This window comes from Schistocerca nitens, chromosome 8, assembly GCF_023898315.1.
Source record: "Schistocerca nitens isolate TAMUIC-IGC-003100 chromosome 8, iqSchNite1.1, whole genome shotgun sequence".
In the NCBI taxonomy this organism is placed as follows: Eukaryota; Metazoa; Arthropoda; class Insecta; order Orthoptera; family Acrididae; genus Schistocerca; species Schistocerca nitens.
The window spans coordinates 547,750,327-547,778,019 of record NC_064621.1 but is presented as its reverse complement, the minus strand read 5'-3'; the positions used below and the strand labels follow the sequence as shown (position 1 = coordinate 547,778,019).

At 45.7% G+C, this 27,693-nt stretch overlaps 1 protein-coding gene across 1 annotated transcript in view; it reads right to left on the bottom strand.

Annotated features, from left to right (window-relative positions):
* The window catches only part of LOC126198545 (mitochondrial mRNA pseudouridine synthase RPUSD3-like), a 144,096-nt gene that overhangs the window by 35,024 nt on the left and 81,379 nt on the right, over positions 1-27,693 (bottom strand). The window contains exons 3-4 of the mRNA XM_049934954.1: positions 26,339-26,537; positions 25,976-26,245 (exon numbers count right to left, since the gene is read on the bottom strand). Of these exons, the coding sequence (XP_049790911.1) occupies positions 25,976-26,245; positions 26,339-26,537 (469 nt within the window). The remainder of the gene's footprint in view (positions 1-25,975; positions 26,246-26,338; positions 26,538-27,693) is intronic.

Here is a 27,693-nt window from a genome sequence, read left to right as displayed (position 1 = left end):
TGCCTTTACTTTTTGAATTCCCCTCGTATACCTGTATGTAGATGATTTTGTAAATAAGCTTTACCTATAATGTACTTTTAAAGATATAACAAGGGATGGATTTTCTGATAGCGCTTACACGTGAATAGTGAGTTTCGGCACTAACATCTATTTATAAATAACTGTTTAACCATGGGTAACGCCACGGTCCAAGCTAGTAACATATATAATTATACTAACCCACTAAGACATCCCCCCCCACTGGTAAAAGCACAAATCGAACACTGTCTTCCACACATTCATAGTCTCTTTAATGGCACGCAGTTTGTTGTGCATACTGAGGTTATGCCATTCAGTCTCCCAAAGCCGCAAAACCTTGTGGCATAGTACTGAACGCATGTCAGTTGCAGAGAAGCCGATCTACATAAGCAGTTTCTGCGTAGCCCATTTGGCCACCCCGTCAACAAGTTCATTGCCTGGGATTCCGAAGTGACCTGGGGACCAGACAAACACCACTGAACAATGAACAACTGGACCCTTCCAAGGCATAGATGGACTCCTGGATGGTAGCTACCAAAGGACGACGAGGGTAGCACTGGTTGATAGCTTGTAGGCTGCTCAATGAATCAGTAGACAGAAGAAACAACTCCCCAGGGCATGAACGAATGTGCTAAAGAGCATGGGATATAGCCACCAGCTCGGCAGTGAAAACACTGCAGCCATTGGGCAAGGAATGCTGTTCAATATGTCCTCTATGAACATACGCGAATCCAATGTGATCATCAGCCATCGAGCCATTGGTGTAGACCACTTCATGGCCTCTGTACATTTCAAGAATCGAGAGGAAGTGGCAGCAGAGAGCCGACGGGTTAACTGAGTCCTTAGGGCCACGTGAAAGGTCCAGGCGAAGCCACAGCCTAGGTGTACACCATGGAGGTGTACGTGAATGAACCTCAAGTATAGGTGGTAAAGGCAAGGACTCCAGTTCGGAAAGAAGGGATCGGACACAAACTGCAATTGGAAGCCCTGACCTGGGCCACCTATGCGGGAGATGAACCACCATAGGTGGGAAAAGGAGACAGTAATTCAGGCGCGCAGGAGAACTGTGAATGTGTGCAACGTAACTGGCCAGCAGTTGTGCACGCCTAACCTGCAATGGAAGGACTCTCGCCTCCACCAGGACGCTGGTCATCGGACTCATCCCAAAAGTGCCTGTCGCTAGGCGCAAGCCACAGTGGTGAACTGGGTTTAGTAAATGCAACACTGAGGGCGCCACCGAACCATAAACCAGACTCCCGTAGTCAATGCAGGATTGACCAAGGGCTCTGTAGAGCTGCAGCAGTGTAGAGCAATCTGCACCCCAGTTGGTGTTGCTCAGGCAGCGGAGGGCATTGAGGTGCTGCCAGCACTTCCGCTTAAGCTGATGAAGATGAGGAAGCCAAGTCAATCTGGTGTCAAAAACCAGTCCTAAGAATCGATAGGTCTCCACTACAGTGAATGGATCATGATCAAGGTAAAGTTCTGGTTCCGGATGAACAGTTCGATGCCGACAGAAGTGCGTAACACACGACTCTGGGGCCAAAAACTGGAAACTGTGAACTAGAGCCCATGACTGCACTTTGTGAATGGCTCCCTGTAGGTGCCACTTAGTAACACCAGTACTGGAGGAGCTGTACGAAATGAAGGCTCAAGCATAGTGCTCATCAAGTGTGATTGCATAGGTAAATAACATGTCATTTATGTTAACACCTGTTGGGGTCTGGTACCCGAAAACATGTTTGATCTTTGCCCAGACTTGAGAAGGTGACGTATGGCACCCAATGGTCAAGACGTATATCTCGGAACACTCCTGCTTCCGTCGTTAGATAAGTTGACAAACACGGGCAAGGAGCCATATGCTGCTGTAGGAGCTTGTCAGCACTCCTTAATTGCTTCAGTGTCTTCCAGCGACCACCAAGGGACCGCCTTTCACTGGGGGGGGGGGGGGGGGGCACCCGGTGAGTGAGGGATCATGTTTTCTAGTGCAGAAAGGATTGTTGTAGTCACCTTCTCAACCATCACATCGATGTTCCAATGTGGGGAAGAAACAACAGTGACAGCAGAGGTGAAAGTTTCCCAGTCCATCACTACCACACAGGTCGTCACGTGCTCTCCAGTAGATACAGGAATAAGTCCTGGACTGCAAATTGATAAATCAATGGTCGAGTAACTACCATGAGCCACACTGTAATGTGTGGCGGCCCCAATATTCAAGAGAGAGAGGTCGAACTGAGACAGTAAAGTTTTGACATCTCTGCCTCTGCCAGTAAGCACAGTGCCACCCCACAAGAGGTTATTTGCATTAAAATCTCCCAAAAGTAGGAAAGGTTTAGGGAGTTGATTAATCAGTGCAGCCAATGTGTTCAGGGGTACTGCACCATCTCGAGGAAGATATACATTGTAGACAGTTATTTCCTGTGTCGTCCTTATTCTGACAGCCACAGCTTCATGAGAGGTTTGAAGGGACACCATTTCACTACAGACTCAGCTTAGGACATAAACGCAAACTCCACCTGACACTCGATTATAGACGCTACAGTTCCTGTAATGTCCCTTATAGCCGTGGAGGGCAGGGATCCGCACTGCTGGGAACCAGATTTCCTGGAGGGCAATGCAGAAAGCAGGTGTAAAGCTTAACAAGTTGCCGCAGCTCAGCCAGGCGGTGGAAAAAACCGCCCCAATTCCACTGGAGGATGACGACATCGTGAGACTGGGAAGGGGGTGGAATATTCAATGAGGTAGTTTATGCCTCAGGGCCACCTACTGCCACCGATCTATTGCCCGGCCGTCCATATCCATTTTGTTTGAGGGTCTGGCGAGATCTAGGTCCTCAGCGGAGGCCAGAATCTCCACCTCATCCACAGACGCAGAGCTTGTAAGTAGCTGTGGTGTGGATGCCAATGCAATTTCCTTGGTCTTGGGGGTCTTCTTTTTGGATTTCTCTCGCTGCTCCTCAGGATTCCCTGGCTGGGAGGACTTCACTGATTCAGCCTCCGGGACTGAGGATAAGCATGAAGCCCTGCAACCAGCTGCTTTTGGGCTCTTCAGCCACTGGTGAGTGTCATCTTTCCCACAAGCAGAAACCTGGGAAGGGAGTGACCCAAGGCACCTCTTCCTTATGCTTCTCTGGTGCAGAAGTGGGGACTGATATCCCCGATGGTTTGGGGAGGGGGGAGTGGGGGGGGGGGGCGGCTGCCTCCCAAAGTAGTAGAGAGAAGTGCCCCGCACCATCAAGGGGACAGGTGTAGTCTTCTGGCTCTGAGAGGTGACTGGGATTGGCGGAGCTGATGGGGCTAGAACTTTTGTAGCGGAGGTGTAAGACAATGTCATAAGTACAGGATGCAGGCGTTCAAATTTCCTCTTAGCCTCAGTGTAGGTCAGTCGTTATAGGGTCTTGTATTCCTTTAACTTTATTTCTTTCTGGAGAATCCTGCAGTCATGCAAGAAAAAAAATGGTGCTCCCCGCAGTTGACACAGATTGGAGGCAGAGCACATGGAGTATTGGGATGTGATGGGCATCCGCAATCTTGACATGTGACGCTGGAAGTACAATGGGAAGACATATGGCTGAACTTCCAGCATTTAAAGCACCGCATTGGTGGAAGGACATAGGGCTTTACATCACAGCGGTAGACCATCACCTTGACCTCCTTAGGTAATGTATTAACCTTGAAGGCCAAGATGAAGGCACCGGTGGCAACTTGATTATCGCCTCGGACCCCGGTGGACACGTCGAATGAAATGTACACCCTGCCACTCTCAATTGGTGCGCAGCTCATTGTCAGACTGCAAAAGAATGATTACAGAAATATCCCCCAGCTTGTCACCAGCGAGTAACGCCCATGACTGGGCATAGGATGCTGTTCTGAACAAGAGTGACCCAGAACTCATTTTGGATAAGTCCGCCACCTCCCCTAACTTGGCCTCTAAATGCTCAACAAAAAACTGAGGCTTCACTGTCATGAAAAAGTCCCCATCAGCTCTCGAACATACAAGGTACCGGGGCAAATAAGAGCCACTGCCATTCTTAGCCTGATGTTCCCCCCCCAGGGAGGGGGAACAATTTGGGGTTGTACTTCTGTGCATTGAACTGAGCTCGTGAATGCTTAGAGACTACTGGTGTTTCACCACCAGCAAGAGATGATGGACTATGCTTCATCGCATATCATCCGACCTGATGCCACCCAATGGATGATCATTGCCGGGAGTCGCGATGCCCCAGGGTGATGGGCATCAACTCCTCAGCATACATGGGGAGTTAAGTGTGCAGTCATCAGCAGAGCGATCCCTTTGTGGTCAGGGGGCTGCAACCAATAGGTTACATGGTGTCCCCACCACAATGGACTGGCGACTGTGCTGGATATCAGGTGCAAACAAGTCCATTACCATTATCAGTGCAAAAAATGATACTGCACAATGGATGGAGGGTGACCTCACCCAACAGCTGGAAAATGAGTGGAAATGCAGATCCACATCGACGTAGGATGTGAAAAGTCTCAGCACACGATGGACATGAAGCACCATATAAGGCACCCTTCCCCAATTGGCTCGCTCTCCAGGAAAATTTTGAACTATGGTGGCCAAACCCCACAGGGGACCAACACATAAAGGCCGAAATGCGCGAGACTCCTTTTAGTCACCTCTTATGACAGGCAGGAATACCCCGGGCCTATTCTAACCCCCAGAACAGCAGGGGGGGGGGGGGGGGGGATTAGCTATTGGGGCCGCTCTGCAACAGATCCATGAGGACACACAAGTAAACTCCGGCCTTCTGCATCCATAAGCTGCCATCACCTCAGTAGGAGAGGTGTGCTTACGATCAGGGACTCCTCACAATGAGACAATAAAATTTCCACGCACAGCTGGAAGCAAGGGAGTTCACAGTTTCTACAAGCCACGACATACTGACATACACTGTGTGTTCAAAGGTATCCAGACGCCCCCAAAAACATACAATTTTCATATTAGGTGCATTGTGCTGCTACCTACTGCCAGGTTCTCCATATCGGCGACCTCAGTAGTCATTAGACATTGTGAGAGAGCAGAATGGGGCAGTCCACAGAGCTCACTGACTTCGAACGTGGTCAGGTGATTGAGTGTCACTTTTGTCATACATCTGTACGTGAGATTTCCACACTCCTAAACATCCCTAGGTCCACTGTTTCCAATGTGATAGTGAAATGGAAACGTGAAGGAACATGTACAGTGCAAAAAAGCGTACAGTCCAACCTCATCTGTTGACTGACAGAGACCATCAACAGTTGAAGAGGGTCGTAATGTGTAATAGGCAGATATCCATCCAGACCATTACACAGGAATTCCAAACTGCATCAGGAGCCACTCCAAATACTATGACAGTTAGGTGGCAGGTGAGAAAACTCGGATTTCATGATTGAGCGGCTGCTCATAAGCCATGCATCATGCAGGTAAACGCCAAACAATGGCTCACATGGTGTAAGGAGTGTAAACATTGGACGACTGAACAGCGGAAAAACGTTGTGTGGAGTGACAAATCACGGTACACAATGTGGCAATCCGATGGCAGGGTGTGGGTATGGCGAATGCCCAGTGAACATCATCTCCATCTGCCAGCCTGTGTAGGCTAATAGTAAAATTCGGAAGCAGTGGTGTTATGGTGTGGTTGTGTTTTTCATGGAAGGGGCTTGCATGCCTTGTTGTTTTGCATTGATGTTTGAAACGCCTTCTTGCTACCCACTGTTGAAGAGCAATTTGGGGATGGTGATTGCATCTTTCAACACAATCGAGCACCTGTTCATAATGCACGGCCTTTGGTGGAGTCGTTACATGAAAATAACATCCCTGGAATGGACTGGCCCACACGGAGTCCTGACCTGAATCCTATAGAACATCTTTGGGATGTTTTGGAACACCAAATTCGTGCCAGACCTCACCGACTGACATCGATACTTCTCCTGAGTGCATCACTCTGTGAAACCTTCCAGCACCTGACTGAACGTATGCCTGAGAGAGTGGAAGCTGTCATCAAGCCTAAGGTGGGCCAACACCATATTGATTTCCAGCATTACAGATGGAGGGTGCCACAAACTTGTAAGTCATTTTCAGCCAGGTGTCTGGATACTTTTGATCACATAGTGTACGTATCTTGGCTGAACAACTGCGCCCCCCGCAAACACAGCGGACTCATTTTCATAGCGCAGTTCAGCACACACATCAGGCATGTATCAGGCACTGACAATGTGGCTGTCGATTGCCTGTTTTGCACATCTGCGGTGTTCCAAACTGCTCAAGCACTATGGATTTTTAGCCCAAATCTCCGAGGCACACAGAAATCTGACTAAGAGCTCCAAAACTTATCTCAGCAATCCAAGCACAGCACTGGAATTGAGGTAGTTGGTGTGCCTGGTGCTGATACCAAAATATACTTTCGACTGGAAAAACAAGGCCCAGAAGCGTTTCGCAAGCCCATCTTCAACAACCCGTTGTGTGGGTGAGAATACAAAAAGGCATTTATGAATGGACCACACCTGAAACAAGATTAACTGTCTCGTACACAGACCAGGTGGTAATTTCCTGATTACTAATGCACAATTTGCACACATACACACTGACGTCATGGTTCCCCCACCTTCTTTCAACAGACAATGATATTCCTTACCATGATCAATCGTCTTGCACGCTGGCCTGAAGCAGTTCTGGTGGATAACACATTTGCAGAAACATTGACGTCCTCCTTTACTTGAAGTTGAATTTCTCACTTTGATTGCCCACTGCACATAAAGACATATCACAGCCACCAATTTGAGTCGGACCTGTTCTCCAAACTAACTAAGTTCTGCAGCACAATGCACCTAATGACAGCAAGTTATCACCCGGCCAGTAATGGTATGACTGAAAGCTGGCATTGTTCACTCAAAGAAGCAAACATGAGCCAAGATTCAGATTGGATGATCGCATTACCAATGGTATTACAGGCCTCAATGAATATGTACACCCAATTCAGAAGCATCATCAGAAGAACTTGTTTACAGCGAAACCCTATGCCTACCAGGAGAGTTCGCACAAACACAACTGTCGCAGTTATATGATCTTGATGATAGCAACTTCATACTTCGACTGAAGGAAAATGTTGCCCGACTTCGCAAATATTGAGCTTCAGGGAATGGCACCTCTGCTATCCACATGCATCGGGACCTACCGACATGCATCCACGTCACATTCCGCACAGACAGTGTCAGAATTTCACAGCATACTGTATAATGGCCTCCACATGATTTTCCAACAGGAGGAACACACCTTTGAGATACCGGTAAACGGCAAGCCTACTACAGTCTCCACAGACTAAGTAAAACCATCATATATTCCGCACAACAATCAATAGCTCATGACCATATCAGCCAGCACTGGCACTGACACAAACACCATCAGTAGCATTTACATGCACTAAGAGATCTGGATGGCGAGTACACTTTCCTGCCATTCACTGTCACGGATCCATGTTGTTGGACTACCTCCTTTCTGCAATGCATGGATGTAGGAAGGGAGCTTTCATGTGACCAAACTACCAAATGACAAACAATTTAGCACCAACTCTTCTGTATTTTATGGACAACATTATTTTTGAATAATTTGGTTACAATAGTGGATGAACAGATCCATCTAACTTCTTGGCTCAATGATAGATTACAATAAATGTAGCTTGCTTTCACATCAGCTATCAAGTTCATTCAACCAATTACATTTCTTGTAAGTAAATTTCAACTATTTTTTATAGGTGTTGCATTCTTGCATGAGCCCTTCTGCTCTTTGGCCTTGAAGGTGCCATAAAGCTGTGACACCCAGTGAACAAACAGTCCTCTCCACCACACCTTGGCTATGTCCAGTGTTGATATGATGTACATTTGACCTGCTCATTCATAAAATGAGAGCACCTAAGACTACATTTTCAACCTACACAAACATCTTTTGTCGGCCTAAAAGGATAAATGTGTAACATGTCATGCATACTACTCACTCAACTATCCCGCTTCACTTTCTTAACATTGGTTGGTTGGTTGGTTGATTCCAGGTGGGGACAAAATAGCAGTGCCATCGGCCCCATGATTTAACGTAGCAGTAACCAAGAGAGGAATGACACAAACAGCAAAAACCAGTCAAGGTGAAGGGGAAATGGCCAAACAAAGATGTAAAACGAACATTGGGTCAACAGAAAGAAGAAAGAACAAGAGAGGGGTGGGGGGAAATGGGGAGAGAAGGGGTGTGCCAGAAATGCTGTATGCGTTGGGGTACCAGCACTGCAACCAAGATCACAACATAATAGAGACGCCACCAGGGGAAAGAAGATACAAGAAATGGGGAAACAAAACTGCACGAAAGACCAGAGAACAGATAGCGAAAAAGGCTGGAGAACCTGGCTGGTGTAGGGGCACAGCCAAGACTTCCATAACCAATGCAAACGCTAACTGGGAGAATCCAATTCCAGAGGAAAATTCAAGGACTTAAACCTTAGAGAACAAACCAGTTTTGCGAAGAAAACCGAGGACAGATGTAACCATGTGAAGGGTCATCTCCTAACATCCGGACGAAGAAGTGGGATGGCATATTCAGTGCGAAGGGCCAAAAGGAGGGGGCATTCCAGCAAAATATAGATCACCATACGGGACGACCTGTAACTACAAAGGGAGGCGACTCACTGCGGAGAAAAAAACCATAGGTCAACCTAGTATGGCAGGTATGACGATGGCAGAGGGAAAAATTCCACGTGGTGGGAATCTCCTTGCTTGCATAAAGTTTATTTACTAGCCAGGGGTGTAGCCTCTGAAGAGTCGGCCCGCAACTAAGCAAAAAGGGACCTGACAAATCCACAAATCTGCCCCCAGAGGGGTCACAGAGAATGTTGGTGTAGGTGGGGATGGCAGTGGCCATGGGGCAGTGGAAAAAATACCAAGCAATAGCCTGAACACCATTCACCGAGTCCGTACATAACAAAACTCGAGTGAGGGAGGACCATTTAATAAAGCAGAGGGCCCCATAGATGGCCATAAATTCTGCAGTAAACACCCCATACGTAGCAGACAAGAGATGGTGTTCCATGCCAAAAGAAGGTGTGAAGGCATATCCATATAATCAGTGAGTTTAGAGCAATTGGTGTGAAAAATAATGGCACCCCGTAACTCTCATAAGAGCATTTGGAACAAACAATGGAAACACCACTGGAGCAATGGAGGCTTTTTGATCCCAGATGAGATCCATCTGAAACATGGGCAGTGGACCTAAACAAGGGGAGTTGGTTGGTAGAGAACGTGGAAATCGTGGCAGAGAGAAGCGAGGCAGAGCCCAACCAGTAAACCCGCCCAAGGATGGGCAGTGAGCGTGTGACGTCCCAAAGCCACAAAAAGAATAGAACAGGGGCGAGGAGGGGAAGAGGGGATAATGATGGCGTAAGAAACCAGGAGCTGTGACCATTGGACCTAAAAGGAAGGGATCCCAGCATCAACCAGACGATTATCAACATGGTTAGTGCAAAAGACACTGCTGATTAAACAGATACCACGATAGTGAACCAGGTCTAAGAGGAGCAGAGTGGAAGGGGCAGCTGATCCATAAACTTGACGATCATGGTCCAGATGAGACAGAAGTAATACACGATAAAGACAGAGAAATATTGAACAATCCATGCCCGAAGAGGTGTGCACAAGGAAGTGAAGGACATTGAGTTTACGAAAACAACCTTCAGATCACGGATATGTGGGCAACCACGTAAGCTTGTTGTCTTAAGACTTAAGAAATGGAACTGGGGATCATGGTCAGGTGTTTGGCCTGGAGGTAGAGCTCTGGATCAGGATGGACTGTAGTATGGCGACAGAAATGCACCACCCTTGACTTAAGGGGAGAGAACTGAAAACCGTGTGATAGTACCCACATGGAAGCATACTGGATGGCACCATGGAAATGGCACTCTGCAGAGGCAGCAAGCTCAAATACAGAAATCATCGACATACAGAGCAGGGATAATTAATGGCCTGGTGGAGGTCATAAGTCCATTAATAGTGATGGGAAAAAGGACACTTAATATGGTGTGCCAACCCGAACTCCAAATGGCCAGTGGGACACGAACCAGTGAATAAAAATCAGGAGGGGGTCCCGCAGCACTGACAAAAAGCCTGCCAAACTGCGGTTTCCAATCAAAGCAGATGACTGATCGGAGGCCGCAACTCCCGTAAGCCCCACTCTTACAGAGATAAATGACCCCATGATTTGAGGACCCAACTGTGCCACCATCCATTGAATTAACTTGCTGGGGACACTGGTCAGATTGATTGGCCAGTAGCTATCAAGGGACAACAGATCCTTGCTAGCCTTAAGGACAGCAACCACAATATTGTTTCTCCATTGAGAGAGGAAAATCTCTTGTAGCCTAAGGCAATTAAACATCTGGAGGAGATGCTGTCATCGTAGAGCACTCAGGTGTTGAAGCAGTGGAATAAGGATCAGGGGCTGAATCATGGGAAAAAGAGAGGGTCAGAAAAAGTACCCATTCAGTAAAAGTTTCATTGAAGAAGTCAACCTGATAAAGGCTAAAACAAAAGTGGATGGCTTCAGCTCGCTATTTCTGAAAGAGGAAGGTGGTGGATAGGAGGCTGATGCCGATGCCGTCGCAAAATGAGTCATGAAGTGATCCGCGAGAACCAACAAATCTGTACAAAGGCCACAGTGAATGGGGCCTAGCAAACAGGGAACAACAATGTGAATTATCTTATTGGACAGAGCACTTCATCAATACATACTGGCAAAGAAGGTGTAAACATGACCTGGGAGATCTACATAGGCCAACTGGCATGATGGAAGCCCAGCAGGGTAACCTGGCAATTGAGAGATGAGAAGGGCATGAGAGGATCAACAGGACATCATGTGACGACCAGTGTAAGGAAGAAGTGGAGGAGAAGCGTGCGAAAGATTAGTGGCCGAAAAAGTGCCATATCTGGTACTTAAATAAGTAGTAGAACCATCATTACGAAGGCAGAGGTTGTGGTCTGCAAGCAACTGGTCAATGAGGAGCCCCTGATTAGACAAAAAAGCACTGCCTCCACAAAGGTGATGGATATCAAAATCCTCGAGGAGGAGGAGGAGGAGGAGGAGGAGGAAGGGAGGGGGTAGTTGCTAAAGCAGTGCAGTTAGGGCAGTTTGCATAGGTGGTCTGTCAGGAAGGAGGCAGAGATTGCAAACTGTGACCACAGAGTCCATGTGGACCTGGATGGCAACTGCTTGCAATGTGGTACAAAGGGGGATCCATGTACTAACAATGCCCATACAGACCAACGTGCAAACACCACCAGAAACCTTCAAGGACCGAGCCAGTTCTAACAGAAAGCTTGGAAGGGTTGGTGATGAGATTCCTGGAGAATGACAAGTTGCCAATTAAAAGGAAATAAGGGATTGCATCTTTGGGAGCTGACGGTAGTAAAATTACAGTTTCATTGAATAAGCACAGAATGGCGATCCAAGTGAGAGGTGAACAGGCTGGGGCCAATCATGCCGTCAGGTCACCATCGATCACCAACGACAACAGGGTGACATCCATAAATCAAAGGTCAGACCCAGGTTGCGAGGGGAATCGGCACCTCTGGGGGGGGGGGGGGGGGGGGGGGGCATCGGAGGGACCTTGACCTCTTTCGAAAGTTGGGGAGGGCAGGGCACGGAGAGATGGCAGGCCTCTGCAAGTTCCGAAACTGAAACAGAGTGGGCGATCTTGGGGCGCACAAACTGTGTCCCGCAGCTGACTTATGGTAGCAGACCTCTGGACTGGGAGATGTTAGGGGAAGGGGTCCAAGGAGGGAGTGCCATCAACTGCATGTGCTGTAGGAGGGGGACACTTCTCTGGCTGGGGATGGGCAGTGGTACCCAGCTGTGAGGACTCGGGAAGTGCAGGGCAAATGGAGGAGGAGAGGGGAGCAGAACTGGGGTAAGGAGGGATGAGGAGGGAGATAGGTCATAACTGAGGCAAAGTTAGAGATCATTGACACAAGGTGAAGTCAGTCATATTTCAGACGACCCTTAGTGTAGGACAAACAACCAAAGGACTTACAAACTGGGCAGTCTGGCGACCTTGGAGAGTGACGGTTGTGACAATTAACACACGTGAGCAGCGGAACACAGGGGTTCCCCTCACAGAGTGGGTGTCCATATTCACTGCATACAGGGTCCACTGTACAGGGGGGAAGACGTGTCCAAAACGCATGCACCGAAAACACTTCATAGGTGGCAGGACACACGGCTTAACATCACACCAATAACACACAACCTTGATCTTCTCCGGGAGAGTATCTCCCTCACATTCCAGAAAAAAGGTGCTGGTATCAATGTGATTATCCTTACAACCTTTGTGAACATGTCAAACAAAATGAACATCCTGTTGTTCCACATTGGCCCAGAGTTCCTCATCAATTTGAAGGATGAGGTCCCAAAAAAATAACTCCCTAAACCATATTCAAAGACTGGTGAAGAGCAAGTGAAAGCGGGAAGTTTCCAAGTTGATTACAAGCACGAAGGGCTGCTGACTGGGCAGCAGAAATAGTTCTGATTAACAGTGAACCTGACTGCATCTTCCCGAAAGACTTTACTTTGCCAAACTGGTCTTCAATATTTTCCACAAAAACTAATGACTCAGTAGCAGTGTCAGTCCTAGTACAGACCAGGTAGTGGGGAAAGTGTTTCATCCCACACTCGCGTGCCTGGCCCTCCTTCCAGGGTGTAGCCAGGGTAGGTGAGACCATTACTAACTGAAGAGATTTTTGGAGCTCGATACATTTCATATGCAAAGAAGCATCTGCCCTGATACCACCCAGTCTCACCAGCAGCTCTCCCCATGGGTGCCACCCAGCCACAGCAATGGTGTGTGACACAGCGGCTGTTGCACAGAGTTCCGATGCCCCAGAATGATAAACACAGGGTGTATATGTGGACGACGAAAAAAAATTACCGGATTTTTTCCAGATTTCCCGGTTAAAAATACACTTTCTCCGGGACGAAAATACATTTTTCCGTGTTAATTAACAGTATGCTTTTCCTGGAAACTATAAAACATATCACTCCTTTAAATAGTTGTAGTTTTATACGCCGGCGCAGAATTTCCCGGTACTTTAGAAAACGAAACTCAGGAGAAAAAACACGTTTTAGAAAGATGTCTGATGTGCAGCAGCATGTACACTACATATTTTCGTATTACGAAAGTCTAAATTCGAATTCCACCAAACACCGCATGTTACTTTCCGAAGGATTGAAATCCAGATTGCGATGCGCTTTTGTAAGCCAGTTGTTACTCATGTCAAGCAATCTCGCCAGCCGATGATAGCGGATATTCAGATCACAGGACACGTGATGTAGTCAGCCAATAGCAACATCACTGTAAAGTAGCGCGAACACACAAATAGGAAAAGATAATGGTTTAAACTAATATACGTATATACATAGTGTTGCTACAAGAAAATAAAAGCTTTTACGTTTAATATTGGTCACTAAGATTAATAAGCTGCAAGAGAAGCTAAGCTTTAATACATAATGATCATTTTTGCGCGTGTTACAATTTAAAGATACATCACAAAAATGTGTCAGTAAATTTTTTAACGACGTAAATGTCTGGTCTTCTGGGCTCGAAAATATTCTACATGGTCGCCCTCAAAGATTTGATTTTTGAATGAGAGTCAAGTGCTCTGTGAGTTAAGAAATTCATCGGACATTCACGTGCACAGAGTTCATCTTGCATAAAAGGAAATTTACTTTGAAAGTAACGCTTTCCAATTAACCATTCGCAATACTTTCTCGCGACCTGTTAGAAATAGAATCGTTTTAGAAGTTGCCAGAGTGCGCCAAATAACAGGTGCCGTAGCGCTTGCGCAGCTACGATGACGCAGGAAGCCCGTATGTTCGTACGTGTAAAACATTAAAAGATCTTACATTATGTCATAAAAGAAACAAGACATTAGAGGACACTCCAAGAGCATGAGAATTTTGTGAACTATATTAAAATGCATCATTCGGCTTAAAGTGCACATTCGTATGTCCAGATTCAGATGTAAATTTTATTGGAGTACCTGTACTGTATTATCTCATGTTTGGTTCTTTATTAATGCATAATGCCATACACGCTAGAAGATGAAAACGTGAACTTGAAATGCAGCGAACAGTTGAAACTAGCCAATAGTGTGGAATTAAACACTTAGTTTCAAATAAATTGACTGCCTCAGCAGAAAATATTAGTAAAAGTCCAAATTCTTTAACAAACCAACAAAAATAACTTCATTGTTCTGCAAGGCAATTAACGCTTGACTGTCAGAAAGGCGGAAACAAAATAAAATCTGCACTAATTACATACTTCAGCCTTCCGTAATTATGTGAATGTATTTTAATTCAATTGATAGCTCCCGGCCACAGAAATCCGTTTTGTTTTCATTTGAAGTGAGAGCAACAAACGAAGAGGAAACAGCAAAATCACTTAACGAAAACACGGGTCACCTGGAGACTACCACCTCCCACTACAACTCAGACTGCTCTGTGAATCAGGTCCGGATCTAGGATATTTCCGAACGGGGACGATATTAGATAGTGGCGCTCCCCCCTCCCTTGAGCATTTGAGGTAGGACGCCAAAAATTTAAAAATCGACTTTTCAAAAATATCTTCATTTTGTAGCGCACATCTTTCTGAAGAGTCTGATACATAAAACATATATATTCAAGGGAACGTAAGACATATTTGGTCTTAAGTGTGGCAAAGTGCAGTGCCACGCCTCTCCACACAGCATTCTTCAATCGCACGTCTCTTGTATTACGCTCTGTGGAATTCAAACATGTAATATTTTGTAATGGAATGGGTGCCATCAAACTATATTCACACCAGTGGAAACTAAAAAGTCCTGTGGTGCCTCTCCTGCTCCCAGTCAGCTGGTTTGACATCCTGCTCCTCTTCATTGACATCCTGCTACTCTTTAAAAAAATTTCGGAATTAATACTGTTTGGGATTATTTGTAACCGGCAGAACAAAAACTCTTCAGAAAATTTGCAGTCTTTACTGCCTATTAGCTAATAACTTGCTGATTTGTGCGACATAAAATTAAACATAGGATACAGAAAACGAGTAAAGACAAAAGACAAGTTGTGGGGCGGCGGTAGGAAAATATGTCGCTGTTTAAAAATTCTGTAGAATGTAGAAACACTGCATTTCCTATTATTTAGAATGTTATTTATGCTGTCTTTCGCCGTTCTCAACACTGGCTCTCTAACTACAATATTGGCAACCAGAAAGTGATTAGCAAAACGTGAAGCCTGTAATTAGAATTCCTTGTGCCCACTTCGTCTGAGAATACACTTATAGTTACAGCTTATAGCTCTGAGGAATTAGGAGATTGTCTGGGATTTATAATCAAAAACTATCGTGAAAAAACTTTCTCTATATTCTGAAAATCACAGATAAAACAAAGAATCCACACAATCTGACTAACAGAGCAGTTCAGAGTCTAATGCGCTGATGCAACTATAACTGTCCAAATTAAATATTTAAATGAATGCTCGCCATAATTTGATGATTAGGTTCATCAAACGCCACGCTAAATAATGGTAGAATGTTTGTCCCGCGGCGGCACGTGAAAATACGACATACGCAAACTGAAGATCGATAATTACAGTCATCCCAGAATTAACACTTCTCTCGAAAATGATTTCATGGTTACGCGTATCTCGAGTAACTTAATACGGCATCCGAGGCTGTTTGTAGCAATGATACCGACGCGACGCGACTCCCGACACAGATGACGTGCTATTCAGCGTCTGGAGAGAACTGGGGCCTTGCTTCCTCAGAGGCACAAGACTGAGGGATCGTACCCTCTGCGGGTGGCGAAGTTCTAGTGTAACAAAGACGCTTCTCCTTCGAACTTGAAGAATGGAATGAGATGATGAGAGGCCATGGCATTTGGACTTGGGGCTTGACTGTTGGTGCATATTTTTTTTTTTTTTTTTTTTTTTTTAAGATGAAAGGATAGTCAGAGGAATAGTTAGAGATGGTGAAAACGAACGGCCGGAATGGCTGGCCGGAGGTGGATAATGACTCACGCCGCTGCATGATGATGAGGCACTCGCACTGCAGTGCTACCGAGGTCCCCCAAGCAGGGAGGGGGGGATACGGCCCGTCACATGGAGTTCTGAAGAGGTGGGCCAGAACTTGCCAGTCGCTTGGCGTGAAGATGGGATGGTTGTTAAGGAGGGTTAACTCCTCCTTGGTCAAGAAATTAAGCCACCGGAGCTGAGACTGGCTGAAATGATGAGGGTAGTGGGGGAGGGGAGGCCGAACAGGTGGGTACGTGTAGGGGTACGGTTGGTCGGAGAATGGGTAGGACCCGTCCTGGAGCGACGCCGCAATGCCCTTAAGGAACGGCTGCAACTCGCGTGAAGAACTTGGGATCCGCAGGTGCTGCAACTTCTTGACGGTTGACTGCTCGACATGGGAGGAGTCGGTCGTTGCCACAGCACGTTCGCTTGCAGACGTCGTAACGGAGTTGGACGACTGTGGCGGCACATCGTCGGTGTCCATGTGGGTAGCTGGGAGGTTTGGTTGCCGCAACCTCTTGACGATTGACTGCTCTACACGGGAGGAGTCGGTCGTTGTCACAGCACGTTGGCTTGCAGACGTCGGAACTGAGTGGGACGACTGTGGCGGCACAACGTCGGTGTCCATAGGCGCCACCACCTGCGTTGCTGCAGGGGATGGAGCGGCGGTGGTCTGCGTGGCCGCATCGACCCCCACCGGCCGTCGCACTGGGGGGGGGGGGGGGGGGGGCGGGAACCGCCGACGTCTTCTTGATGGCTCGCAGCTCATCGCGCAGCTGCTGGAGCTGGCGATGCACGGCCGCGAGCTCCTCCTTCAGGGCGGCCCTTTTGGCCGCAAAGGCGGCTTGGAAGCCGGCCATAATGTGGTCGGTGGCGGCTTCAAGACGGCGCGGCTCGCACCCCTCGCCGGAGCGGGGGGGCGGGGCGGCCGGCGTGGCGCTTGATGCCGCAGCAGGACGTGGTGCGGCAGACAGACGGCGGAACTCCCGAAGGTAGCCGCAGCTACGCAAGTTTGCGGCGTGTGACCCGCCACAGTTCGCGCATCTGCTGGCCACGCCACAAGGCTTCGTACAACGGCGGGTGTCGTGAGCAGCCGCGCACTTCAAGCACGCGACGGCGTTCGTGCACTCCCGCGCGGCATGCCCCAGCTGCTGGCAATTGTAGCACTGGAGGCCCTTCCAGTTCTGCTGCGTTCGCCTGCGCTTTGGCTGACGTCGGCGGCGGCCGGTGAACCCCATCGCATGGATGAGAGCTTCGAGTGGGGCGGCAAACTGCTTCATAGCCATGGCGGTACGTGCGCGGTGACAGTAGCAAGTGTGTCGCAGCGAGTCGAGCAGAGGAATACTAAGTCGGAATGCCTTGCTTCCTCGCGCAGCGTTCTTATATATAAAGCCGCGGTGCGGACGGCTAAGGGAACGCCTGATCAAATCGGCTCTCCCGACTAGCCGCTGGGCTAGTAACGCACCACTTTAAGTTACCTAATAAATCCTAGCTTCTCTTGCTGATGGCCGATGAAGCTCTTAATTTAAATGTGCATTCAGCACGCAGGTAAGTATTGATAATAAAATTTTGACGTGGCTAAGTTAAATATTTTGGCGAGAGAATTAATTTAATTACACTGCACGCAGTAGAGGAGCTCTGAACTGGCCCTTTGGAGATACGCTATCGCTATAGTTTTATAGGTATTCAAATGAAACTTCTCACATCTTCATAGTTATAGCGGATCTCCAACCTACTTAAATATAAACATCCTAGACTTATTTATTAGCCTACTTAATCTATCTTGCTTCCTTAATTTTTAAGACAAAAACCAGAAAATATTGAATTTCAATTAAAATCTTAATTTGTGAGATCCAGAAGACTGTTTTTATTAAATAATTATGAAAAATGAATCTAAATATAAATTTTTAACTTTCTAGCTCTTTTCTGTTGCGCCAATGAGTTTTACAGAAAAACGTCCAAATTTCGAAAATGGCTAAAGTTATCGAACTGATATTCAACACACATTACTTTAGTATTACTCCTGACATGCTAGAAATGTTTTAGGTTATTTGCTTGATTTTTAAAGTATTGCGCAACATTTATGACGTCAGAGCTAGTTACAGCGGACTGGCTGGCACACAATGGAAAGACTGATGTGAATATACTACGGTGTGAGTAGGCTGCTTCCCTACAAAGTGACAAGCAAGACAATACACGTTTCATAATCGTTAAGTCCTAGCTTCTTTTCTCTCTTATCTTGCCACAGCTTTATATGGTGTACTTCCCTTTCTGAGAAAGTTCGTTAACGTTTTGCTACATGAAAAAACGAAATGTTGTCTAATACTAGAAAAGCTGTTAATACAAATTGTACCCAAGACTGGTGTGGTTTCTCGATCTGATTACGTGTATTTTGTCACTGCTATATAAAACGAAATAGGCCTGCCCAATATTGGAGCAGTTGTTCCACACACCAAATAAAAGAGACTGTTTTGGCACAAATGGTCATTTTTATAACACGACGGAATATAATTCATGTAGTACCAATATCAAATGCCTATTAGGCCTACTACAAGCAAAACGTTTTGTGTTAGGAAATACACTCCTGGAAATGGAAAAAAGAACACATTGACACCGGTGTGTCAGACCCACCATACTTGCTCCGGACACTGCGAGAGGGCTGTACAAGCAATGATCACACGCACGGCACAGCGGACACACCAGGAACCGCGGTGTTGGCCGTCGAATGGCGCTAGCTGCGCAGCATTTGTGCACCGCCGCCGTCAGTGTCAGCCAGTTTGCTGTGGCATACGGAGCTCCATCGCAGTCTTTAACACTGGTAGCATGCCGCGACAGCGTGGACGTGAACCGTATGTGCAGTTGACGGACTTTGAGCGAGGGCGTATAGTGGGCATGCGGGAGGCCGGGTGGACGTACCGCCGAATTGCTCAACACGTGGGGCATGAGGTCTCCACAGTACATCGATGTTGTCACCAGTGGTCGGCGGAAGTGCACGTGCCCGTCGACCTGGGACCGGACCGCAGCGACGCACGGATGCACGCCAAGACCGTAGGATCCTACGCAGTGCCGTAGGGAACCGCACCGCCACTTCCCAGCAAATTAGGGACACTGTTGCTCCTGGGGTATCGGCGAGGACCATTCGCAACCGTCTCCATGAAGCTGGGCTACAGTCCCGCACACCGTTAGGCCGTCTTCCGCTCACGCCCCAACATCGTGCAGCCCGCCTCCAGTGGTGTCGCGACAGGCGTGAATGGAGGGATGAATGGAGACGTGTCGTCTTCAGCGATGAGAGTCGCTTCTGCCTTGGTGCCAATGATGGTCGTATGCGTGTTTGGCGCCGTGCAGGTGAGCGCCACAATCAGGACTGCATACGACCGAGGCACACAGGGCCAACACCCGGCATCATGGTGTGGGGAGCGATCTCCTACACTGGCCGTACACCACTGGTGATCGTCGAGGGGACACTGAATAGTGCACGGTACATCCAAACCATCATCAAACCCATCGTTCTACCATTCCTAGACCGGCAAGGGAACTTGCTGTTCCAACAGGACAATGCACGTCCGCATGTATCCCGTGCCACCCAACGTGCTCTAGAAGGTGTAAGTCAACTACCCTGGCCAGCAAGATCTCCGGATCTGCCCCCAATTGAGCATGTTTGGGACTGGATGAAGCGTCGTCTCACGCGGTCTGCACGTCCAGCACGAACGCTGGTCCAACTGAGGCGCCAGGTGGAAATGGCATGGCAAGCCGTTCCACAGGACTACATCCAACATCTCTACGATCGTCTCCATGGGAGAATAGCAGCCTGCATTGCTGCGAAAGGTGGATATACACTGCACTAGTGCCGACATTGTGCATGCTCTGTTGCCTGTGTCTATGTGCCTGTGGTTCTGTCAGTGTGATCATGTGATGTATCTGACCCCAGGAATGTGTCAATAAAGTTTCCCCTTCCTGGGACAATGAATTCACGGTGTTCTTATTTCAATTTCCAGGAGTGTAGTTTCACATTTCATTCATACTCTCTAGCTTCTGAAACATCAGATCAAAAAGTAATAGTACTAAATTTTAAATAAATTTCAAATCATCATATTCTCCCATAATTTGTGAGAGTCCCCGTTTCTTCTCCTTCCTCGTTCTAACAAGCAATCTTATCACTAATTCTGTAACTATTCCTGCCAGTGTCAAAATTTATTCTCTGGTTAATTTCTTCAACAGTTTAGTTATCAGGTTGGGCGTTATTATGTGTTCGTACAACGCGTTTACCACGCTACTCCCAGAATAGAACTTTAGCTGCTGCTAGCCGAGGACAGTATAACTGCCCCTTAGCAGTGTAGCGGTCTGGCCAAAAATTTTCTGTCAAAATTTCATTTTCTTGGACACACGGAGGAGAAATACAGTCTTTGTTGCCTGTTATTCCTGTTAGTCGTTTTGTTCCACTCTGGTAGTTTAAATCTATGGAATTTGCTAGTAGTTATAACAACGCTGATCATTTGCAAACCCAGTCAACCACATAAACAGCGACTGGCATTCATCCGTTCGGCATTATTCCACTCAGCTCATATAGACCCATCCCCATTTGTCTGCAAAAAAGTTTATTTCTAGATGCGATGGGGATTCCCCTGGCAGAGACATCACGTACACTATGCACGCATTCAAAAATCAACTTACGATTCTTTCAGAAATGGAATTAGAATTTGTTCAAAAACCAACATGGACGCGTTCAAAATCATATGAAATCGATAGACCAACGTGCGCTGGTTGCTAGGGGCTTTGTGAAACAAGGTCTTTTTCCTCAATAATATGAATTTGGAGCCCCCCCCCTGAAACTATCGCCTGGGGCAGATAACCCGTTTGCTCCCGTCCCCGAGTTCTGGGCCTGTTGCGCATATGTGAATCTGGAAGCTTAGGTTCAAAATGGTTCAAATGGCTCTGAGCGCTATGGGACTTAACATCTGTGGTCACCAGTCCCCAAGAACGTAGAACTACTTAAACCTAACTAACCTAAGGACATCACACACATCCATGCCCGAGGCAGGATTCGAACCTGCGACCGTAGCGGTCACGCAGTTCCAGACTGGAGCGCCTAGAACTGCACGGCCACACCGGCCAGCCTGGCAGCTTAGGCGCACCAGTAAAATTTTTCCGGATAGCATCTGGCTGCTTGCTGCTATTGCTTATGCAGCTAACTGCCACACTTCTGTAGCCAGAAGCAGGAGAAAGTACTACTAATTACGAGACTCAACTGCACATGTGGAAAAGCTCGCTCGCAACCGCTCAAACAAATCTAATGTAAAGTTGTGACGTCACGCCCATCGGAGGCAATTTGTTGTTATGAAACATTGCATTGTCTTCCTAAAGCCTTTGTCACATTTTGCTGTTGGCAGACGCTTGTAAGAGCACTGTGTTTTGTTGTTGTATATGGTGAATTTCCTTTGCAACTTAAATTTTATTTTCGTTTCTTTTTCTCTCGTTCTTTTTTTATTGCTGCAGTAGAGAGATACAGTAATATTCTTTGTTGAGTATTGGTTCTTACCAGTCAAAGTTACAAAAATTTAACTGAATACTAAAACAATGAAAAATTCCCGGAATTCTAAAAAATTCCCAGGTTTTTCCCGGTTTTCTCCCGGATGAAAAAATTCCCGGGTTTTTCCCGGATCTCCCGGTTGTCCCGGGTCGTATTCACCCTGTAAACAACTCCTTGTCATACATGGGGAGGCAACAGCTCATATATCAGAAGTGTGATACCTGTGTTGTCATTAGGGGTCTCAGTCAGACGGGTACATAACAGTCCCACCACTCCGACTGGCTACACATACTGGCAACCTAGCAGGGTGGAGGGGGCCTACGGCAAGAAAAGGAAGAGAGGCTGCTATGGGGGAATTCTTCCCCAAACAGCTCACACTAAGAAGATAAAATTTAGAAGTGGAGGTCAAACTCCAAAGGGGGATCAAAAATGCCAAAAAGGAAGGATGAAAAGGAAAAGGCAAGGGGAACAAAACCAGGAGGAATACAAGAAACCAGGTGGATAGCCAGCATAAGTAAGAACATAGAGAGGGAAAGGAAGGAGCAGAGGGAAAGGAAGGAGCAGAGGGGAAGGAGGAAGCAGTGGGGAAGGAACGAGGACGGGGACGGAGGGGCACTAGGCAGGAAACGCATCCTGGTATCGAAGACTAGGCATCCTGGTATCGAAGACTAGGCCAAAATAGCTTGGAGCGCTGTGTGCATGAACTCATGAAAGAACCACGAGCCCCCTGAGAGGTTGACTTAAGTTGCAACCCTCTGGTGCTTCAAACTGTAGTGTGTAACATAAATACGTCGGTGCGTGAGAAACGGCATGCTGTAATTGAGTTTATAGCCACAGAAATCGTGCCTCCAGCTGAAATCCACACAAGATGAAGGGGTGTACAGTGACAATTGTATCAACATCAGTAATGTGCGATCTCAGATTGTTTGTGCTCTTCATAAAGGAAATGGCCTCGTGCTAATCTCAACATGTGTGACAGAGCAAGTGTGGACAACTGTGTGCGACAACCAACGACACTCGTCAGTATCAAGTTGATGAAGCCATCAAAGGAAATAGACAGCACGGACACAGCTTTCAGGTAAGTGCAGCATTAGCATGAGGTCAAGTACAGGCCATCATTATAGAACTGTGGTCTGGAATACTTCACAGTGGATGCCCCGAATGCTCACTCTTGACATGAAACAGAGAATACTGCACACACATTGACAATTTCTTTTGCGTTTTGAATGTAAGGGTGATGGGTTCCTTAACAACATTGTGACAGGTGATGAAAGCTGGGTTCACCATTTTGATTCCAAAAACAAGAAAGCACCAATGGAGTTCCGCCACAAAGGAATACCGATGTCAAGACTGTGCCACCAGCAGGCAAAGTCATGCTCACAGTTTTCTGGAATGTTCAAGGTGTGGTGCATTTGGGATTCATGTCTGAAGTCAACACCATAAACTCTGCAAGGTCCTGGAACCTCACAAAACTGAAAGCACAAATTTTTAAAGTTCGTCCACACATGGAGCACCCTCTCTTTCAGCATGACAATGTCATACCACACATGTGCATTGTGACATCTGCAACAATCTGATGCCCTGGGTTCACTTTCATTGTTCATACTCCATAAAATCCAGACTTGGCCCCATCCGAATTTCATTTGTTTGCAAAACTCAAAGAACACCTTCGAGGACTTGACTTTGATAGTGATAAAGTAATGCAAGCAAGGGGGAGGTTGTGGCTCCGTCAACAATGTCCATCATTCTACAGTGATGGTCTCAACAAACTGGTCTCTTGTTGGGAGAAATGTGCCCGATGCCAGGGTGACTATATTGAAGCATAAAGATGTTGAAAATCAATAAAGTTTGTTTTATCTGAACAGCTTTATGAGTTTTCAGATAAAAAATTAACAGGATTACTTTTCAGCACACTCTCACATGTAATTATTTTCTTTGAAAAATATCAATGCAATCTAATAAATATTAGATTGCACTGATATTGAAAAAAGGAGTATTGATAGAAGATAAACAGCATCTACTTAAAATAACTAAAGTAGCAGCAGCTTCTTTCCAACACTAGTCAGTTTATTGTTAGCCTACCTTACTGAAGTGTACAGCAGTTGCTGCTTCTGGGACATGATGTACAAATGAATTAAATACATCTTCACCTGCCATGATACACTGATTCCAATAAAAATACTTCTTTTGTAAGAAAATATTCAGGTAGTGTTCCATCTAATTGGACGAGGTGGAGTGTGGAACGCTGTTTGTCATACGCATATTGAAAGTGTCTGGTTAACCCTCTGGTTCTGTGGGCTAACACTATGTTAGAAGTACATGGGGAATCTGTTGTTCCCTGGCTTCAGAAGCAGTATCAAATGTCTCCTCTTATGTCTAGATACAAATCTTCATTAAAGAGTTTGGTATATTCTTGGTTAGCGCAGGAAACCCCACCACACACTGTGTTGAAGGATTTGTGTTATGCATTACAAACTACAGTTATCACACAGAGAGGGGCAGTTCTGTACTTTTGAGTTGTTGAATGAGAACTCCAATCTCACTCTCCCCTAATACTGTGAAAGGCAGTAAAATCACATAGATGATGCACCATCATTTACATTATATCCCTACAGCTTGTTTGTTGGGACACCATTATTCAATTGGCAGATATTTGGGAAAAGTTGTTGTTCCCTAATATACTCTTGATTAACTCCCATACATTTGCTGATGGTGTAGAGCTGTTTATAAATTTTGTGAAATGCATCCACACAGTTCTTTCCAAAAGGCTGCAAAGTTCTCTCTACTTGATCTACTCTTAAACACATGCGTTGAGTGTCATTCTCCTATTACTGACTGCTGGACGTGATTTCCAATTCCACTGAGTCTGGTTTTCTTCTGGGCTGGCTGAAAGATAATGGTATTATGGCATCACCTAGTCCTGAGTGCTGCTGTAGTGTTGGCTCCACAGTGTCCAGTTTACTCTTCTGATCATCCCGTTACAATGGCCTTCTTTTGAGTAGGGTTGTCTCTGATAAGTGGAGCCAGAGGGTAAAGTAGCCAATGGAGTGTAAATGTTGTTCACTTTCCAATAAACAGTATCTGTGGGGGCTGGATAGTATAGGAAGAGATCCATAATGGGAAACAACTCGTGCAGATATTTGTCCAGAATGTAATATGCAAATGACCTGTTACAGTAACAGTCTCTCAATTGCTCTGTCCTTGGAGTGAATGGGGGAGGGTCTCATAGCACACAGTATCCACTGGTCTTCTAAATAAAAGGAATTCAAAAGAGAATTGTTTCAGAAGCCCTTACATGTTTTGCTGTCTATAGAACCTTGTGATGGAATATATACAGAGCATACTATAAATTGAAATGGCAGATGTACTGTGACCGCTAAAACTTTTAACTCTGTGGAAGCGATGAGCACATAGTGGTATGTTTCTCTGGCAAACACAAATCACTATTAACTAACTTCGTAATTTTGTTTCCACTTTTGCCCCTGTGTTTCACTGTTCTTTGGTTCTATGTTAACAGCATGACTCAACATCAACACGAAGTTCAACAAGTAATTCAGACACTTGAGTGAATGTAACCTTTCAGTGTATTTAGCAGTTCCAGCAATTCTCTTGAATGTCTCTTCTACATATTATTATGCAGTGGTATGCTCTGTTACTACTATTTACATTCAATGGCAGTCTGGAAGGATTGTTGGTCTGAAGTCTTTGTGTAGAGTAGTTATTACAAACCTCCAGTGGTCACACCCCTGACACTGGAAGTTGACTGAGAACATAATTGTTGGGAGCCATTCGGAACCTGTGATAAGTTAGAAATGAATGAAAAATTGATAGCTCCACATGGCTGAGTAAGCCTAATAAAGCTGGGGTGTGGCAAATACCCAAGAGATTAATGATGAATATCTGTGAAACTTCGCTCTGCAACAGTGACCACTGAGAAAGCGAGAATCATAACAGATGTTTAATAAAATGCAGATTTCATACGTTCAGGTACGTCAGGATATCTCCCATTTATACTGTGCTTGTGAAGTGTTCAAAAGCTGTGGTAGTGAAATTTAGCAAAACTTGTGTCAAAACTGGAAATCCATTAACGTTCTGTAGAAATATGCTGAGTGAATTAATGATCCTATGCTTTCAATCACTGTGCTGGTAATTGCTAAATAGAAAAGAAATGTGCCTTCATAAAAGTTTTTGAAAATCAACCCATTCTTAAGAAACCAACAAAAATGTTAGTTTCCCAACTGCAATGAACCATACGTGGCCCTTGCAAATTTCACTTATATATTAATTACACCAATGCTATACAGTGTCTACAAAAATTAAATAAATGAGCGTAAGAGTAAATTTTTCTGTGCTTACCTGAGGCAACTTTGCGTGATCACTGTAGGGACTTATAGCTACAGGTATACCAAGAACATGCTGCACTCTTCCGCCATAAAGGTGGTCTCCTAACACTGGACTCAACAAATATGCTGAGTAAATCCTAATAAAATGCCATTTTGTCCGTGATGTTTTGAATTCTACCAGGCTACAAAGAGACCCCTTTTCCAATGTGGAGTACTCTACAAACGTAGGAAAAATTTCTTGACGTTTCACAGACTTCTTTGACCATTTTGTCTCAAGAATCACCTGTAAATATTACACAATTATAATAAACAAATTTTTAAAAAGGAGAGAAGAACAAGAGTGCAATAATGTTCTGTTAACTGTTATACAAATTACCTGTGATTCCTTTTGTCCAGGTCCTTTTTTCAATGTGATACCAATGTTCTCAGAGCCGGAATCAGGTTGGGGCTGCCCTACTACAACCAACCAATAGTTGTAGATCACTTTGTCCTGTACTTTGCCGTAATTCATTGACTTCCTTACATTTTTAGCAACACTCTCATCTGATGATAAAATGGTGATTCCACTAGCATACCTGCAAAAATGGTGAATAATTGCAAGAACTATAAATTAATGTGCCATTCTTGACAGACATATTTTGTACCAAAATGGAAAATCTGTTGAATACCCAACAAACATATCAGTAACTTGGCAAAAAGACAACAAAAACACTGTAGATGCAAAGCCTCAGCCTGGTCATGGAATTGAACCAGAACCAAGACAAATATGTATGATGAAACAAATTGGAATAATACTGCAAAGTTTTAGGAAATGGCGAAACAAAAAGAGAGAAATAAGAAGTCCAATGATAGCATCAAACTTGTAGTGAACACGGAACCAAAACATAAAAGGGCAAAGAGAGGAATACTGGTATGGAACAGAGAGGAGAGCAGAAATAAAAAGTGAAAGCTTGCAAACAGAGCAAGTACCAGCTGAGGAAGAGGAAGGATATTAAGCAGTAGGTAGATAGTAGGTGAAGCAGACAATAATGCAAGTCAAGTGAATGAACAGCATGGTGAACCTGGGAGCTGCTTAAAATAATGATACCGAGATTCCATCTTGTATGACTGTTGTTCAAAGTTCCCTGATCATTGCTTCTGAAATGCCAGCACACACAATGGCTTGGGTTTACTTCTCTACAGTAAAACTGATAGTGGTCACCTGTGCTTTTTACCTGAAAGACAAGGTTCCGGTACACCCAAAGATGATGTTATTCCAGTTACTTCCACAATTTTATCATACTTCTAGCGCACACACATTGTTTCTAGAGCAGTTCTTGCTTTTGTAATAAAATGCAGAATAACAACCTTGGAGCACCCATGAATCTTCATATTTATTACGTTTGAATTGAGTGAGAGGAGGCCCTACCATCCTGATAAACAGCAGTGCAGAATTTGTCCGTACAAGGATAGATGACCTGTATGATGTGCCTGTAAGATTCATTTGAGAGAATCCCGTCACATTCGCCGGAAGATATTGCAGTTGTCCCCAAACTGTGGTTCAGAAGCAGCATACCCGAAAATGGATTTCCTACACTATTTCTTCTTGTAACATCAATACCCTATCATCACTGTGAGCCATTCACTAAACAGTAGTCACTGTTGTCTGCAAGGTACATCAGTGTTGTCAGACAAGGATCTAGTGGACAGCATCCAGGCAACACTGCTACAGGTTAATTCCCAAGCCCCTCC